This window comes from Vigna angularis, chromosome 5, assembly GCF_016808095.1.
Source record: "Vigna angularis cultivar LongXiaoDou No.4 chromosome 5, ASM1680809v1, whole genome shotgun sequence".
Classification (NCBI taxonomy): Eukaryota; Viridiplantae; Streptophyta; class Magnoliopsida; order Fabales; family Fabaceae; genus Vigna; species Vigna angularis.
The window spans coordinates 17,362,135-17,380,010 of record NC_068974.1 but is presented as its reverse complement, the minus strand read 5'-3'; the positions used below and the strand labels follow the sequence as shown (position 1 = coordinate 17,380,010).

Sequence of the window (17,876 nt, the reverse complement as noted above, 5' to 3'; positions counted from 1 at the left end):
TGCACACGTTGCATATTATGCATTACTTGCATCCCTCATAATTGTTCGGTCATTTTACTGACTTGAGCGTTGGAGCACCTTTAACAGGTACGCCCCCACCCGGCTCGGAGAAGGAGGGAGAGCGAGATACGTCCGACCAGGCCTCGGCACCCATCTGCCGGCTTCAACGTTCGTCCAGCTCCCAACAGTCGCCCGCTTGGAGCAAAGCTCGCTTGGTCTTCATCCTGAAGCGCTTTGAATAATGCTTGATCCGTCTGGTCTGCAGGCTTCACCCAGTCTTCGAGATCCGTCTGGTCGTACACATAATCAGGAGTGTTTTAGCAGGGTCCCACCAAACCCGACCAAAACATAGTGAAATCTTAAATACTTTTTTATTTAAGGGTTAAATATGTCTTTAGTCCCTAAACTATCAAGCGAATTTTTTTTTAGTCCCTCTTTTATAATACGGTACACTTTGATCCTTCTCCTTAAAGAAACTATAATTTTTTGTCCTCCAAAACCAACGGCGTTAAAAATCCGCTGAGGTGGCTAACGGTGATACCACGTCATTTTCTTATTTCTTACACAAATCAACTTTTCCCAGCTTTTTTCCCTTCCTCTCTCGCCCTCTTCCTCAATCTTCTCCTTAAACTCTTTCTCAAAAATCGTCACATCCTTCAACCTTTTCACCGTCACCACCGGCCCTGCCTCAAGCACCGCCTTCCTCTACGCCATCTCGAAAGTCCCTTTCCCCAAAACATCCACCGAAGCCCCAAATCAAACGCCCTAGTCGTCGGCCCTGCCTCAACCCATTCAGCTCACAGGGCAATACCCCACCTTTATGAGCTTTCACGCATTCTATGAAGCTCTTTAAAGCGCTTCGCGTACACCCCCATCAAAAGAGGAGGAAGGGTCATGAACATGCAAGTAATTCAACCCTTCCAAAATCTGCTTGGACCACTTTTTCAAGGCTCTCATGGACACATGCATGTGTTTCTTTTTGTACTCTCTCAGATTCCCACTAGTGCAGACCTCAATGAGGAAGTTCAAAGTGTTGTGCTTCTCATCCCTCCAAACGCTGTAAAGGGAGATGATGTTTTTGTTGGTCAAGCTTCTGAGCAATCTCACCTCAAAGTAAAGCCTTTCCACCATTGCAAGATCATTACTGAAGTTCCTCAGTTTCACTTGGTTCCATGCCACCTCTATCCCCTCTTCCTGATCAAATGCTTGTACACCTTTTTCATAGCACCACATCCCAGCAATTCATTGTATTTGCCATATCTTCTTATTTGATCAATTTCAACAAATGGCTCTGAGTCTCTCTCCGATACATCAGGCTTAACACTTGGCATCTGCCATCAAAACATTAATCACAACACTATCAAAATAAAATGCCAAAAATTTAAATAATTGCACACAAAATTCTTTCTTAGGTCTCATTTTCAGAGAACAGAATCATTTGTTACTCTAGTTTGTTAGAGAGAGAAAAGGAAGATAGAAACCTCTTCGTGACGGCGTAGAGGAAGGCGGTGCTTGAGGCAGGACTGGTGATAACAGTTGAAAAAATGTTATTTTTATACTTAAAATTTACTTCAATTACAACCTTTATGACTTAGAAATTAGCTTGAACTCATGATTTTGTTGAATTATTGAAAATAACAGAGTTTGACAGGTTTTATGCTTGATTTCCTTGTTTTTGCAGGTTTTAAGATGAAATTGATGAAAGAAGTGAAAAGGGATAGAGATGGAATCAGAGAAGGACAAGAAAAGTGCAAAAGAGGAGAAAACGCAAGTACCGCTTAGCGTCAATTACCGCTAAGCGGCACTCTCAAGAACCGTTGACACCGCTGAGGGGAGAAAAGCCGCTGAGGGGAAGAAGTGTCGTCATGCGTTACTACCGCTGAGCGGTATTTACCACTGAGTGACACTTTTCTGGGCTTGGGCCTATTTTTCTGTATTTTTTAGAATATTATATAAGCTTTAGGACGTTCTAGGGTTGGTATCTTTGCCTGGGATAAGCAAAAACGCACTCTTTCACCCCTTGAAGGAGGATTTTGGATGCTAAGGCTCCTTTCTCAACTTTCTAGGGTTCTATCCTTCACTTTTCCATTGTATTTCATCTAGTTTCACCTTGAATATGGTGAACTAAACTTATTTTGTTGTTGGGGAATCAATGTAAATCTTTAGAAACTCTCTTGTATGGAATTTGTTCTTCAAGATCATATTTATGATACATGCTTTCTTTCATTAATAGTTAGGGTTTTTCCTCTTTGCTCAAAGCATGCATTGTTTAACTCATTTGATGTCATGATTATTGATTTTGTCGATATGGACACATACGGGGAATCTCTCCCATCAGTATATTACCAACCTAGACATAGGAGTATGATAGTTGGTTGTCTTTAAGCTTCTGTTCACTATAATGCATGATTAATTGCTAGGGAGACAAGACATTGTAAACTAGTAATTATGATTAGGCTTTCTTCGTTGAGACATCGGGTTTAAAGTAATTTAGAAAGTGGCATTAACATTAATGAAAAGAATGATGAATTCCTAAATACAAGAGAGTGGAAAAGATGAACTTGATAAACCCCAACAACATATTCATCCATATATTTCAATTCACGCTTTTTTCTCTTCTTGCCCATTGATCACCACATGCATACGTATTTACTTTTCAGTATTTTACATTTGAAACTTACAACAATTTGTTCTCAAGTCCTAATTAATCAATAAATCACATAAGTGTCTAGGCCGTGAGTCTCTTGGGAAACGATACTTGGTCTTACCAGGATTATTACTTGATATGATTCAGTTACACTTGCCGAGGGTTAAATAGCCGATGATGGCGGTGAAAAGGTTGAAGGATGTGATGATTTCTGAGAAGGAGTTTAAGGAGAAGATTGAGGAAGAGGGAGGGAGAGGAAGAGGAAAAAGCTGGGAAAAGTTTATTCGTGTCAGAAAAAAGAAAATGACGTGGTATCGTTGTTAGCCACCTCAGCAGATTTTTAACGTCGTTGATTTTGGAGGACCAAAAATTATAGTTTCTTTAAGGAGAAGGATTAAAGTGTACCTTACTTTGAAAGAGAGACTAAAAACAAATTCGCTTGATAGTTTAGGAACTAAAAACATATTTAATCCTTTATTTAATAATAATGACAGAAAGTATTAAAGATATAGTATCAGATAGTGGTGCAAAATTGGACATAGATTACACGGAACATTGAATTTTCATTTTCAAAACATAAATTAAAATGTAAGTTTATGCTATCTCTTAATCCTTTCGTCGGATCCATTCCCATACCATTCATGTTATGTACACAATATTCTTTAAGCTAAGTAATGTTACAATCAACATATAAGTAATATTACAATCAATATATAAGTAATATTATAATCAATATATAAGTTAAAAGATGGATTTTAGTCTTAACTTAATTTTAAATAATTGGCTACTAATAAAATAGGATTTATATTTATATATATTTTTTAAATTGATTTTATCTCTTATTTACGTAGGGCTTCCAGAGAAGATAAATATGTTTTTCCATGTTTATTGAGATGCAAGGAATTTTAACCTGCCAACTGAATCCAACTACTACCAGGTTGCTTGGTAATACTCTCTTCTACCATTTTGTTTCTCAACTCTACGCAGTTTTTCCACATTGATGCTGACGCATAAATGTTAGACAGTAGAACATATGTTGAGGGTTCATTCAGTTCTAGATCAGCAAGGATGTTTGATATTCTTTCTGTTATTTCAGCATTCTCATGTTTAGTGCAAGCACCTAGGAAAGTCTTCCACAAAAGAGATTTTGACTGAAATGGAGCTTCTTTTATCACAGCCTCTGCTTCTTCCAATTTTGCTGCCCGACCAAGAAGATCAACCATGCAGGCATAATGATTTATAGTTAATTCACTGTTGTATTTACTTCTCATGTACCTAAAATATTCGCAACCTTCCTCCACTAGTCCAGCGTGACTACAAGCAGCTAAAACCCCAGTGAAGGTGACACCATCAGGTTCCAACCCAGCTTCTTTAGCTCTTTTAAACAGGTCAATAGCTTCTCTACCACACCCGTGATAAGCATAACCATATATCATAGCCGTCCAGGTTACTAAATTATGCTCTCTGATAGTATTGAAAAACTTGCAGGCATCCTTAATGTTTCCACATTTACTATACATGTCAGTAATGGAAGAAGCCACATGAAGATCAACCTCGAGGCCAACTTTGATAACCCAGGAATGGAAACATTTGCCTATGTCCAATGCTGCTAAGCCAGCAGCAGTTGAAATACAGCTGGATAAGATAGACTCGTCAACCTGAAAAATGGGAACAGTTTGGAATTCTGCAAAATGCTTAAGTGCTTCTTCATGATAGCCATTTTGAACCCATGCCGTTAACATGACACTCCAAGAGATAAGATCTTTCTCCTTCATTGACAAGAAGACCTGTAAAGCATTCAAAGTTTCATGTTTAAATACTGCATACATATTAATCAGGGCACTTCCAACAAACGGATGATATTCAAATCCTACTTTCGTGATATAGGATTGGACTTGTTTTCCTACATGTATTGCCTTCATTTCTGTGCAAGTCTGAATAACACTAACTAATGTGAACTGACTAGGTTTTGAATATAGAAGCATATCGCAGAAGATTCCCAGGGCTTCTACGAAGTGCCCTGATTCACCACATCCAGATATGATAGTAGTCCAAGAAAACTCATTTCTTATCGGCATGTTTTTGAAAACCAATTTTGCATCACCAATAGCTCTACATCTAATATACATCTCAAGAAGAGCATTTTCTAAGCCCAATCTACAGTCATCTTCAAAAGGAATTTTAATCACTAGAGAATGAAAAGACCGTCCGTCTTTAAGCAAAAATAGGTTCCCACAAGCTCGCAGACAATAACTGATTGAAGAACTGCTTTGTGCAATACCAACTTCCCTCATCCCACAAAACAGCTCTATTGCTTTCAAATCATATGAGTTGAAAATTAAAGTGTTAATCATGGCATTTACACATATTTCATTTTTATTGCAAACTTCAAGAAAACATCTATAAGCGTCAGACACCATCCCAAAATTTCCATACATGTTGATAAATGCACTGCCAAGATATGAATCTAACATGAAGCCAAGTTTGATGACACCACAGTGAATTTGACTACCGGAAAGCTGTGTCTCCAAATTTGAGCACAAACTGACAACACTTGCGCAAGTAAATGGGTCTGGTTTGTTACCTCCAGAAAGAAAATCAACATATAATGCAAGTCCTTCCTTACATTTTCCGACTTGATTAAACCCAGCAAGTAAAGCACATACTGCCACGTTATCCTTCTCATCGAGAACTTGAAATATTTTACGAGCATCATCTAATAATTGCAGTTTAACATAGCAGTCAATAAGTGTCCCACCCACAACAACATCGTTTTCAATCCCAATCTTCATAATCTGGCCATGAAGAGACCTTCCAAGTTCAACGTCCAACACATCGGCACAGAGTTTAACAATGATTGTGTAAGTAAAGTGGTTCCGCGACACAGAAGAGTGCCCCATCTCATGAAACAACTTTAGAGAACCCTCCACATCAGACACCTTCACATAAGCATTCAGCAAAGTATTCCACAATGCCTCACACCTTTCACCATAACAAACCCCATCAAAAACCTTCCTCGAGTTCTTAATATCCCCACAATCACCATACATGTGAAGAATCAAAGCACTGCAAAATCTATGCGAATCAAAGCCACTTTTGATTACCAACCCATGAATGAGCTTCCCCATCACAGCATCACACGTCTCCTTGCAAGCCTTGAGTGCCACAGAGAAACCAAATTCATTGGGGCGCACCCCAGATCGGCACAAGCCACGAAACAAACTCAGACCCATTTCATGTTGCCCCGCGTGAACATAACAAGAGACCAAGCTTGTCCAAGAAACCAAACTCGGCTGAGGAATTTCATCAAACAACTTACGTGCATTCTGAACTTCTCCAATATCTCCGTAAAATCTAATCATGTTGTTTTGTATAAAGACATCCATGAAGAGGGCACTTTTAACTAACAGAGAGTGAAGGATTCTGCCACATTTTACGTCTTTGTGGTCCCTCAGGTGCTGAAAGAGGAAGACGCAGTCTTGGAAACAAAATCCTCTATTGTTCTGGAATTCAAGGGATGCTTGCGAATGGAATTGTTGTGTTCTTGTCAACATTGGTTTGATGGTCCAATTTGAGAATTGGATTCTGAAAAACAAATAAATCCCGGTGACTGCATGCTTGGTTCGAGTGGAATTAGTTTGGAAAAAACAGGGGATAACCATTTTTGAGAACGGGTTTTGGATTGTTCAGCTATCTTTCCAATTCCACATTTTTGTACCCTTTATTCAACAAGTTTTGATTTTGTCACTGAATCAACCGAAATGTGAAAGCGAGAAGACAAGGTGATGAACAAAATCCCTTCCATTTCACGTCTTAAACGAATTCTTTCAAAAGGGAAAGTTGGGAAGTATTTTCTTGAAAAAATTCTGCCAGTGAGGAATTGGTCCACCAGTTTAACCATTGAAAGTGTTAGTTTCTCAAGGAAATGTCACTGTTTCATTAATTCTAATTCTTTAATGGTTGTTTCTGGAAACCCAACTTATAGCGCACTTAAAAAAATATTGAACTATTTCACTAACTAAAAAATAAGTGGGTTTCTATTGTGAACATTTGCAACGGTAGTGCAACTGAACCAACGTTAATTTGAAGCTGCAGGCCTCAAATTCTCAATCTGTTTTACAGTAAAACAAGTTTACTCCTTTATTTTTAATAAGAAAACCATTTCAAATTTTTGTGTAAACTTCATTACAAAATAAAAATAAAAAAACGGATTGTCATATACTGTTTTGAAGCTAAACTTATCAATCTAATTTGAAGCCAAGGAGGGGAAGTAAATTTGTCACTAATTAAAACAAAAAATTTGAAGTGAAGTTTATAAAATGTACATTATAGTACTCAAAATTGAAGTTACTGTAAATATCATTCACATTATGCATATGATGATACTCAGGGGACGGCATTCGGATTGCATTTGAGTGCAGATTTATTCAAACAAAGTAAAACTGTATATGTACCACATGCCCATTTCAACACCCTCATCAATTCTTGATGAAAAGTTTTCAAGTGTTATAGCTACGATGAACCTAAAAGTAACTCAATCAGAAAACAGTGTTTTAGCTAAATGTGAAACACTTTATTCATCCATTCAAGGTCTCCTCACACATCAGTCTCCACTCTGCATATTGCTTTTATGTTGAAAAGTTTCAAGTGTATAGCTATGATGAACCCCAAAAGCAAGTCAATCAGAAAACAGTGTTTTAGCAAAACGTGAAACACTTTATTCATCCATTCAAGGTCTCCTCACACATCAGTTTGCACTCTGCATATTGCTTTCATGTCGAAAGCTTATGTCTGGTATACATTTTCACATGGTTTGCTGTCCATCTTCAATGTCAAACAAGAACCATATCTCATTCACCCTGTTATCATATTCAAAAGGGGCATTGTACTGTGCAACAGTGTAAACAGAAGTATGATTAGCACTCTTGCTCTTCTCAACTGCAGCACCCCACTTGGTTCCAGCAATACTAGCCTTCAAGGCTGCAGCTTGCTCCCCAACTTCAGAATCTTTGACAAATCCACCAAACTGTCTAACTGCTACATACACAGTCTTCCATCTTTGAACATGAAGGCCCTTTGCAGGGGGCGGGTTTGCTTGGTTCTCTTTCGGCACATAGAAGCTCACAACAAATGAGGACTCACAGAAAGGTCCATCACTGGGTGATACTTCAGAGATCACAGGTGCTGTCATCTCAATTTTCTGCTTGTAGTTGTTCTTACCCTGAATATAATCAAATAGCCTGAGCAAAAAACGAGAAGGTTACTCAAATTTAATTAGCTCCTTAGATGGGAGTATCCTATTCCATGAGCACTAACTGAAAAAACCTTTCGCAGTGTAGAAAAACAAGTCCAAATTCATGGTTTTAAATTGTTATCTGATATCATAATTGTGGCTTCAAATTTGCAATTTTAAAATCTCTGATGCCATTACAACCAGTTACATATGCAATTTTCCTGCAGTCTTATTAATCGTGCTGCAGAATAGTAACCCTTCATCAATAGCATTTTTGTATTGCAATCACTGTAATTAGGACTTTTGGCTTCCTAGTAGAAAATCAAGATATTCCCGCAAGCCCCAGTTCTATAGGTTGACTCGGTTCAAGACGTAGTCACACTCAAAACCATGAATTAGTTACTGTATTCAATCAAATATGCAACAAATAAGTTCGAATACATCTAAAGAAGAACCATATTACCAATCAAATATGCCACACTTTTTCTAAGTAAACACTTCTACAATTGAAAAACAAGAAGATAAATGAAATGAAATTCTCAATAAGCTAAAATTAGTTTTATATAAATTAATTTATATTATTTTTAAAATTTTTATTTTTAACTTACAAATTAATGTTAACTTAGGGATAAATTAATTTTTTTCTCCCTTACAAGTAAACATGGAAAAGTTTATCCAAACATGTTTTAAAATTTCGAAATACAAATCAATATAATAACTTCATTAAAACATTAATCAATATAACGACTTCATATGAGTTCATTGAACTAGAAAAAAATTACACCAATCAGTCATCGTAAACAAAATCAAACGACAACTCTAAACCCAAAACTTAAAAGAAGATAAGTTTGATTAAGTCTTTAATATATCAACACAAGAATTCTAACTTGCACATGGATCTTCCAAATTGGTTTTCTGAAGACGAATTACACCCAGTTCCTAATACGATATCAAAATCTATCAAAACCTATAGCAACGATATGTTCAGCCCATTACCCACAAATATGTAGTGTGATGACCATAAACTCACTTTCTCATACATAACATGATAATATTATTTTTATTGTGATATAAACGAAGATAAGATTACCTCAAGAAGCCGGTTCTTGTGGCTTCTACAAGAGAAATGTCTTGAATGGGGGAGTTGGAAATCCAAACGGGAGAATTATAGCGGCGGATTTCGTAGCCATTTCCAACCTGAATGAGATCATAGCTGGGACATTCTATGCGCTGGCATGTTGGGGGAAGTGCCCCTACATTCGGAAGAGAATCCGAACTTACATACACAAACCAAACAGAGAAGAGGCTCAAAAGCAGTGAAACCTTGCATGCGATGGTAGCAGCAGCCATGGCGGAAATTGCAGAACGCTAACGAGCAAAGGATAAAATGTGAAATTCTATGGCTTAATGTCCATATATTTTATGAAACCCTCTCTGTGATTATTACAAGCCACACACAACCAGAGCATCAATTTTCTTATCTTTTTTTTTATATTTTTGGTTCATGATTTAAATTTCTTCTATAATTTGAGTTAAGTTTTTAATTTTTCACACCTTTATTTTTTTTCTTAATTTTTTATAATATGTTTTTTGTCTTCATACAAAACATGAACTAAATAATATTATTGATTTCACAAAATCTGAAAATTAAAGTTGTAGAGATAATTGTGAGTTTAGTTATGTCTCTGTCAATCGTTATGTCTCTGTCAATCCAAAATTTTCCTGAACTGAATTTTTAACTTAATCATCTTATAAATTTACTGAATCTACTTTTTGTAAGTAAATCACTGTAAATAAATTTACGAATCAATTAAAATAGTTCTGTGACGAGTGTTCCACATGGAACATGAATGTTCCACATGACCCAGAAAACAAATATCCAGAATTTGAGAACTGAATTCTATATTAGTTTTCCAATTTATTTTGCACAGAAAATTTCAAATACTGGTATATTTAAACAAACAATTAATAAAAATTAAGCAATAATTATGAGAAAAATTATATAATTATTGTTTCAGTATGGATGTGGAGACCGAGATACGAACCTAACAAATCTCAACTGCTCCTTCCTCTGATGCTGTTACTGTGATATCTCTCCTCCTATGTTATGCTCTCTGAGGGGAAAATGGACTGGATACCTGCAAAGGCACTCCGACGCTCAAGTCAGAAAAGGGATGTCCTGAATCTTTTCAGTTCAAAGTGATCAAGAAGAAGAATAATTTCTCTCTCCTAATTTCTCTAAAGGAAAAAACGTACCTTTTTTCCCCTGTGATCTTCATATTTAAAACAGTAAAATAAACCGTTTACCTGAAAATCCGGCCAGATACCAGAGTGGATTACCTGGAAGTTGTAACGATTAGATCGTGTTTGATACTGAGTCAGTTATTCCCGTGATTCGTGGTATTTGACTAAGATTCGTAACTGTTTATTTTTATCTGCTAAACCGTTTGGTTGTCGTGCAAGCGCTATATGTCGCGACATCACTGGTTGTCGATCGCCAAGTGGTCGACATCAATATGTATATGTCACTGGTTGTCGATCGCCAAGTGATCGACATCAACATGTAAATGCTATGATGTTAAAAAGCGTTCGACATACGATGTACCTACGATCGTAACATTACGATCGTAAGAAGGTTCGACAAATGGTCTTCCGAGTTATTCGTCGACCGTTGGTGAATTCAGGTATCCTACGGTACATGCCCCCCGAGTCCGAGTAAACGAGCGCAAATTTTTGCCTGTGAGTTTACTAAAGGACGCTGAGTGGGTTGTGATGAGGGAAATGATACGCACCGTTTTGGGGTTAGAATTTTTAGGGTTTTCCCGCTTTTTTGAGGAAGCGAAGAGACAAGAAATTAGAGCCGCTAGATTGGAATTGATCTGACGGCGCAGGATGCACTTGTGTTCTTGGCTTCTTTAATACGAAATGAAGATGAAAAGACGCGTTGTGCTTACCAAAACTTAAGAGTGCCATCTGCCTGCCAGTGCTTGCTGCGTAATCACTCAATCTTCTTGCCTTTATACGTAATATTCCAGGTAAACATTCAATCTTTTCTTCGTCCTAGTGTGGTTTGTTTTTGATCGATAATGGAAGAAAAGGGGCAGAGCGCCGGTATGGAACTACCGGGGCCGTCGTCAACGGCGGAGAGTCTCGATATCACCACTGTGCCCTATGGTGAGAATGCGTTTTGTTATGGAAACGTGGGAAGTGAAGGCCTAGAGGCGTGTGGAACAGCGCCGGCCCGTGATGGTGATTACGACTGGGCGGCGCGTGAAGTTGACGAGTTTAGTAGTTTGTTTAGGAGTAGGGCCGTGCTAGCAGATTAGGTAGAAAATAGCTGCATTTTGAGAACCCTAGGGTATAACGCGTGTGTGAGGTTGGTGGCTTGTAGGGAAGACGAGAGGGTGTTCCATGGAAGGGAGAATAGCTCCCGCGAGTTCTTTTACTGTTATGCGTCGTTGTTTTACGATTTGTATCTGAGAGTGCCTTTCACAACCTTCCAAATGGATGTGTTGAGGACCCTAAATGTCGCGCCCAGTCAACTGCATCCCAACGGTTGGAGGTATATGCAGGCATTTGCTGTTCTGTGTCGGGCCTTGGCTATTAGGCCGACTGTGGCGTTGTTTTTATATTTCTTTAGGTGTCGACCAGTTGCAAAAAGGGGTTGGGTGTCGTTGATTTTCGAGCCGGGTAATGCCCTTCTAGAGCTTTATTTGCAATCGTATAGGGGCTTTAAAAATAAATTTTTCAAAGTGTCGATCCTTGACTCTAGGCGAAGGCACTTTTTTGATGGTGAGGGAAACCCCAAGTTCCCATTGTACTGGACGAAGGAACCGCTGAGGTTTACCTCGTGGGCCGAGGATAAAATGACGACCGAGGAGTTAGAGGCGCTGAACGTGTTGACGGCACTGCCACGTCCCTTTTCTTCTCGTCGACTCATAAACTGCCTCGAGCACAGCGCGTCCCCTTCCTCTCGGCATATGGGATCCCTCCTTCACATTGAGCCATAAGGTCGATCTCAATCTGGACAACTCGGAGAAGAGGGTGGTGGAGAGCATGACTGAGAAACAAATGGCCGACGCCTTGTTGAAAATGACGACTCGCTCACAGATGTTAGCTTGGCATATTGCATATGCCTCCGACAGAGTGGACAACTTATCTTCTGCAAAGATGGACCTAGAAAGATTTTCTATTGTTATTGAACATTTACATTTAATTTAACTTTAACTTTTGATAGTTTAGGTTTTGGATTGTTTTTTAGTACTTTGTTAACTTGAAATGCATATATATATATATATATATATATATATATATATATATATATATATTATGTTATTTTAGGACTATTTTTTTTTCAGGTGTAGTTTTCTTGTAAAAATAAATTAATTTTAAAAAAACACCAGTAGACATCTATTAATGTCATGTCCGACGTCTATGAGTGTACATATAGACATCTAATGGATTATAGAGCCAAAATTTATTCCAGAGTATTACACGTCGGATCTGTTCAGTCAAAATTTATATAGACGTCTGACTGTAGGATTCGGCGCCCCATTAACATATGTTAAAAAGACGTCGGATCGGGATCAAATATTAAAAGCCTAAAATAACATACAAACCCAAAATAACATATGTTAAAAGCTGCACTAATAGTAACATTCATATTTTAAATTAATATTGAATATTATTTATCATCACATAAATTTATTTTATACTCGTGCAAATAATTATTAAAATACTAATGTGTACGATAACTTCAAACTTAACAAAATTTTATATTAGTTTATCTTATATTTTTTTAAAAATTAAATTTACTTTTACTTATTGCTACTAATTCGAAAAATATTTAGTTTTCTCTAATCTAACCATTTTTCTTAACAATCTATTATTATAACTTTATTTCAATATTTTATATAAAATTTAGGTTTAATCATTCACTAAGTCCCTATTTTCGCATAGAATCTCAATTTCGTCCCTTTCTTTCTGAAAATCTCAATTGGGTCCCAATTTTATGAAAATTGCAACAAATCGATCCTTTCCGTTAAATAGTGTCAAACGACCTTAAAAAAATTGATGAGTGAATGCTGAGATGACGAACGAGCGCTCGTCCAGCAGCGAACGAGCGCTCGTCCAGCAGCGAACGAGCGCTAGACCACCGAACGAACGGTCGTCCAGTGTGGAACGAACGGTTGTCCACCAGAGAACGGACGCTCGTCGACCTCTTACTGCTGGACAACCGTTCGTTCCACACTGGACGACCGTTCGTTCGGTGGTCGAGCGCTCGTTCGCTGCTGGACGAGCGTTCGTTCGCTGCTGGACGAGCGCTCGTTCGCTGCTGGACGAGCGCTCGTTCGTCATCTCAGCATTGACTCATCAATTTTTTTAACGCCGTCCAGCCAAATTAACGGAAAGGATCGATTTGTTGCAATTTTCATAAAATTGGGACCCAATTGAGATTTTCAGAAAGAAAGGGACGAAATTGAGATTCCATGCGAAAATAGGGACTTAGTGAATGATTAAACCTAAAATTTATTACAAATATACTCACTTTAATATTCTTAACTTATTTCAATTTATATAAAATGTATTTATTAAAATATTATTTACAGTCCGGTCAGATCTATGAGGAATTGATTTGATAATGCGAATCGAGATCTCACTTATTAAACTTTAAACATGATTTAAGATTAAGTAAGATTATATTAGATTAAAACATAATTAGTACACGTTAGGTTCTAATTAAATAAATATTAATTCAAAATTCATTTTAAAATATATAAATATATATTTGGTTGTTTAGAATATTATTGATTATATTTAATATGACTAACTGTTAAATATATACTGATTTTGACATAGTATATTCTTTATGTAATCTTTAAATCTGACTAAACGATGATGAGAGGAAAATGAGAGATAAACGGTGATCTTTACTAAAAAATCGAAACATTATAATTTCATAATTTAATTAATTTTAGAGAAGTAAAATATTACTTTAACTGAATTTTTTTTTTTGAAAGATTTAAGCAGAAAAAGTTGATTACGAAATGTGTGGACGCTGGTGTCGGGGTGTCAATGTATCTAACATACATATGAGTTCAGGTTCCTTTAGGAATTAATATCCATTCTTTTATACCGTCATTATTTGGAAAAACTTTTATATTATATTATTGAGGTAACATGTTTTCCATGAGTTGATTTTTATATTCCAAGAAAAAATCTGCATAATCATAAATACTTTTTATCTAATGTTTTAATTTTATTCATTTAATAGTTACGTTGTTTAGAAAAGATTATGAAATAAAATTATTAAAATGAATTCGTTAGTACACAATATATTAATATTAATAAATTGAAGTATTCATATAGGCATACATACTTTAAAAGTTCTGATCTTTTTTATTTATTATTATAAGAGAAGTTTTATACTTAAACAGAAAATGAAACAAGGTGGGGGTCGTTGGACTGTGGTGAAAAGTCAACAACCGTTGAAATTGTGCTCCTCTTACAGTGCCGATGGAACCGTCGTCAGCGCCGGAGAATCGAAGCTACTGGCGGTGGAGCAAGCGGGACTTCTTCCCGGAGAAGTCATTCGAGAACGGGAAATCCTACTGCGCGGCGTTGGCTGACACGTGTCCGCGCCTCAGGGACCGTCTTCTGAACCGCTCGAGCGACTCGCACGAGCTGCTCGTGCTCCCCCTTGCCAGCGAGCACCGCATGAACCGCTGCCTCACCTGGTGGGACCTCAGCTGGTTGGCCTTCGGCTCGGTGGTCGGCTCCGGTATCTTCGTCGTCACCGGACAGGAGGCCCGGTTCCACGCCGGCCCCGCCATCGTCCTCTCCTACGCTGCCTCCGGCTTCTCCGCCCTCCTCTCCGCCCTCTGCTACACCGAGTTCGCCGTCGACGTTCCAGTCGCCGGTGGCTCCTTCTCCTTCCTCCGCATCGAGCTCGGCGACTTCCTCGCTTTCGTCGCCGCCGGCAACATCCTGCTGGAGGCTCTTGTCGGTGCCGCCGGGCTCGGCCGCTCCTGGTCTTCCTACTTCGCCTCCATGGTGAAATCCGACCCGGACTTCTTCCGGATCCGGATCCCCGGGTTGAAACCCGGGTTTGACCTGCTCGATCCGTTAGCCGTGGCGGTTCTTCTCATCACCAACGGCATTGCCATTAGCGGTACCCGCAAAACCTCGATCTTAACCTGGATGAGTTCCCTGATCACCACATTGGTGATCGCGTTCATAATTATAATCGGCTTCATCCACGGAAAGGCGTCGAACTTGTCGCCGTTTGCCCCTTTCGGCGTGGACGGTGTTTTCAACGCCGCCGCCGTGGTGTACTGGTCGTACAGCGGTTTCGACATGGTGGCGACGATGGCTGAAGAGACGAAAAAGCCTTCAAGGGACATACCTATTGGTCTGGTTGGGTCAATGAGCATGATTACGGTGATCTATTGCTTGATGGCGTTGTCCCTTGTGAGCATGGTGAAGTACACTGAGGTTGACGCTGACGCTGCTTACTCCGTGGCCTTTGTTCAGATTGGGATGAGTTGGGCTAAGTACCTTGTGAGCATTTGTGCGTTGAAGGGGATGACTACAAGCTTGCTTGTTGGGTCCATGGGTCAAGCTAGGTACACCACTCAGATTGCAAGATCGCACATGATCCCACCTTTCTTCGCCCTCGTTCACCCCAAAACAGGAACCCCTGTGAATGCCACTCTCTTGACCACTCTTTGTAGCTCTGTCATCGCTCTTTTCTCTAGCTTGGATGTTCTCTCTAGTGTTTTCTCCATCAGCACGCTCTTCATTTTCATGCTTATGGCTGTTGCGCTGCTTGTGAGGAGGTACTATTCCAGGGAGAGCACTGGCAAGAGTGAGTTAGCCAGAGTTCTGATCTGCTTGTTTGTGATTGTTGGTTCTTCTGCTGTTGGGGCTGTGCTTTGGCATTCACGGATACTCGGTTGGATCGGTTACACGGTTGCGGCTTGTGTTTGGTTTTTGGGAACTTTGGGTATGAGTTTGCTTCCCAAGCAGAGAGCTCCCAAGGTCTGGGGGGTTCCCTTGGTTCCCTGGCTCCCCTCCTTGTCCGTTGCCACCAACCTCTTTCTCATGGGCTCTTTGGGCACCGAGGCTTTCTGGAGGTTCATCGTTTGCACTGCTGTCATGTTTCTGTACTATTTTTTTGTCGCTGTCCATGCAACTTATGATGTCGAACATCAGAATGAAGGAAAGACTAATGATGAAGGAGTGCAAGATGCTACTGATCAAGAGGTGGTTGTTCTATAGTGACCTTGCAAGAACAAATCCTTATTGCTGCTTGCTGCCTGCTGCTTTGTCATAGTATTAGTCTGTGATTTTTGTGTTTATACGTGTGAAGGGAACAGAAGTTGCGATTCTTGATTGTTGGGAACTTTGTTATGATGTTGGAAGAAGCTAAGAATAGAACAGGGAGTAAGATGCCTTATGTAACTTCAAATTCCCATGCAATCCAAAACGGTTTGTTCCAAACCTCATTCTGACCTTGAGCCTTGTGTCAAGCACTATTATGAAAGGTTTGATTCCGTTAAAAGGAAACCAAAATAAACTAGAACGTGTGAACTTGTATCTACACTACCTAAGAGTATGATGAAAATAGTAAGGGATAAAGAAAAAGCTAAAGAGGAAATCATCCGTGTCTTGATTGCCTCCCTCTGTTTTCCTGTCATACGTCCCTTTTTTATGTTATTCTGCATAATCTCATCAAGGAAACTCTCGAAGTTTAAAACTGAGGTTTATGCTACTTCTGCAGTGCAACATAGTAACATCATGAAGTTACATGGATGCTGAATTGAGAGGGATGAACGACTTCTTGTTATGAGTACTCAGAGAATGTAACATTACTCAGCTACTATTTGGTATAGGCATCAGCATTTGTTTACACAATTACATGAACATTACACTTAGAATTGATTTCTATCTGGATTTTGTGAATCATGAAAAGTAGGTTCAGTTCTCTATCATCTGCAAGGGCATTGCACAAGGCGTATCTTATCTCTCAAAGAATCATAGCTACTTATAATTCCCTTGAGTTTCAATTTGTCACAAAATTATCAAATTTTGGTTTTTGGGTAAGCTATTAAACGAGGAAAAAGATCATCATGATAGCTGTTGGAACTCAGAATTCCATTACGTTTCATGTCACGATTTTGATCACTTTTAAGTAACGTGAAACGCGATTATTAATCCTAAATTATATTATCTCATTAAACTTGATGCTAACACTGTTTTGTAATATTGATCCTTATTTGGCATTGTAATTAACTATTCATGAAATCATAACGCTTTGCAAGTGTAAGCAAGCAAAAGTATGACTCCTGGTAAAACTGATAGGTTCCTTTATTCAGGAAACCAAACAGAAGACTCTCTTCTCACAATAACTCTTAACAACAGAAGAAGATGAAAGTATTTGTAGGTACACTAGTAGAAAAATGACATTTTATAACAAACCTATTATGACGGATAAAAATTATTCATCATAATAGGGAGATATTATAACGTAGTTTTTTAAATCAGTTATAATATGAGACGCGGTGGCAAACTTGTAAATAAGTTTAAGACATATTATAACGTAGTTTTGAAAATCAGTTATAATATGAAACGTAGTGGCAAACTTGTAAATAAGTTTAAAACATATTATAACGTAGTTTTGAAAATCAGTTATAATATGAAAAGCAGTGGCAAACTTGTAAATAAGTTGAAAACCTATTATTGATGTATTATAACGGAGTTTTAGAAATCAATTATAATATCTCACGTTCCCTCTCACTCTCATTCCTCTCTTCACGTTCCCTCTTACTCTCATTCCTCTCTTCACGTTCCCTCTCACTCTCATTCCTCTCTTCACGTTCCCTCTCACTCTCATTCCTCTCTTCCTCTCCGTCTCATCCCTCTCACTTACATTTCTCGGCACTCCTCACTCGCATTTCTCAGCACTCCTCCGTGCTTGTGCTCTTCTCGGCTCCG

At 38.6% G+C, this 17,876-nt stretch overlaps 3 protein-coding genes and 1 pseudogene across 3 annotated transcripts; 1 reads left to right on the top strand and 3 right to left on the bottom strand.

The window, feature by feature from the left end:
- Positions 1-849: 849 nt before the first annotated feature.
- LOC108339199 (probable serine/threonine-protein kinase WNK11) lies at positions 850-1,331 on the bottom strand (annotated as a pseudogene).
- A 2,221-nt stretch (positions 1,332-3,552) lies between these two features.
- LOC108339198 (pentatricopeptide repeat-containing protein At2g40720) lies at positions 3,553-6,009 on the bottom strand. Its single transcript, XM_017576339.1, has one exon. It carries the CDS (start codon positions 6,007-6,009, stop codon positions 3,553-3,555), a length of 2,457 nt encoding a protein of 818 aa, XP_017431828.1.
- A 1,333-nt stretch (positions 6,010-7,342) lies between these two features.
- Positions 7,343-9,337, bottom strand: LOC108339567 (uncharacterized). The gene is made up of 2 exons (XM_017576712.2): positions 8,971-9,337; positions 7,343-7,887 (listed from the first exon to the last, which is right to left on the bottom strand). The coding sequence occupies exons 1-2, from the start codon at positions 9,228-9,230 to the stop codon at positions 7,452-7,454; spliced, it is 696 nt and encodes a 231-aa protein (XP_017432201.1). The 5' UTR covers positions 9,231-9,337; the 3' UTR covers positions 7,343-7,451.
- A 4,965-nt stretch (positions 9,338-14,302) lies between these two features.
- On the top strand, positions 14,303-16,827 carry LOC108339535 (cationic amino acid transporter 8, vacuolar). The gene has a single exon (XM_017576668.2). It carries the CDS (start codon positions 14,397-14,399, stop codon positions 16,158-16,160), a length of 1,764 nt encoding a protein of 587 aa, XP_017432157.2. The 5' UTR covers positions 14,303-14,396; the 3' UTR covers positions 16,161-16,827.
- Positions 16,828-17,876: the final 1,049 nt, after the last annotated feature.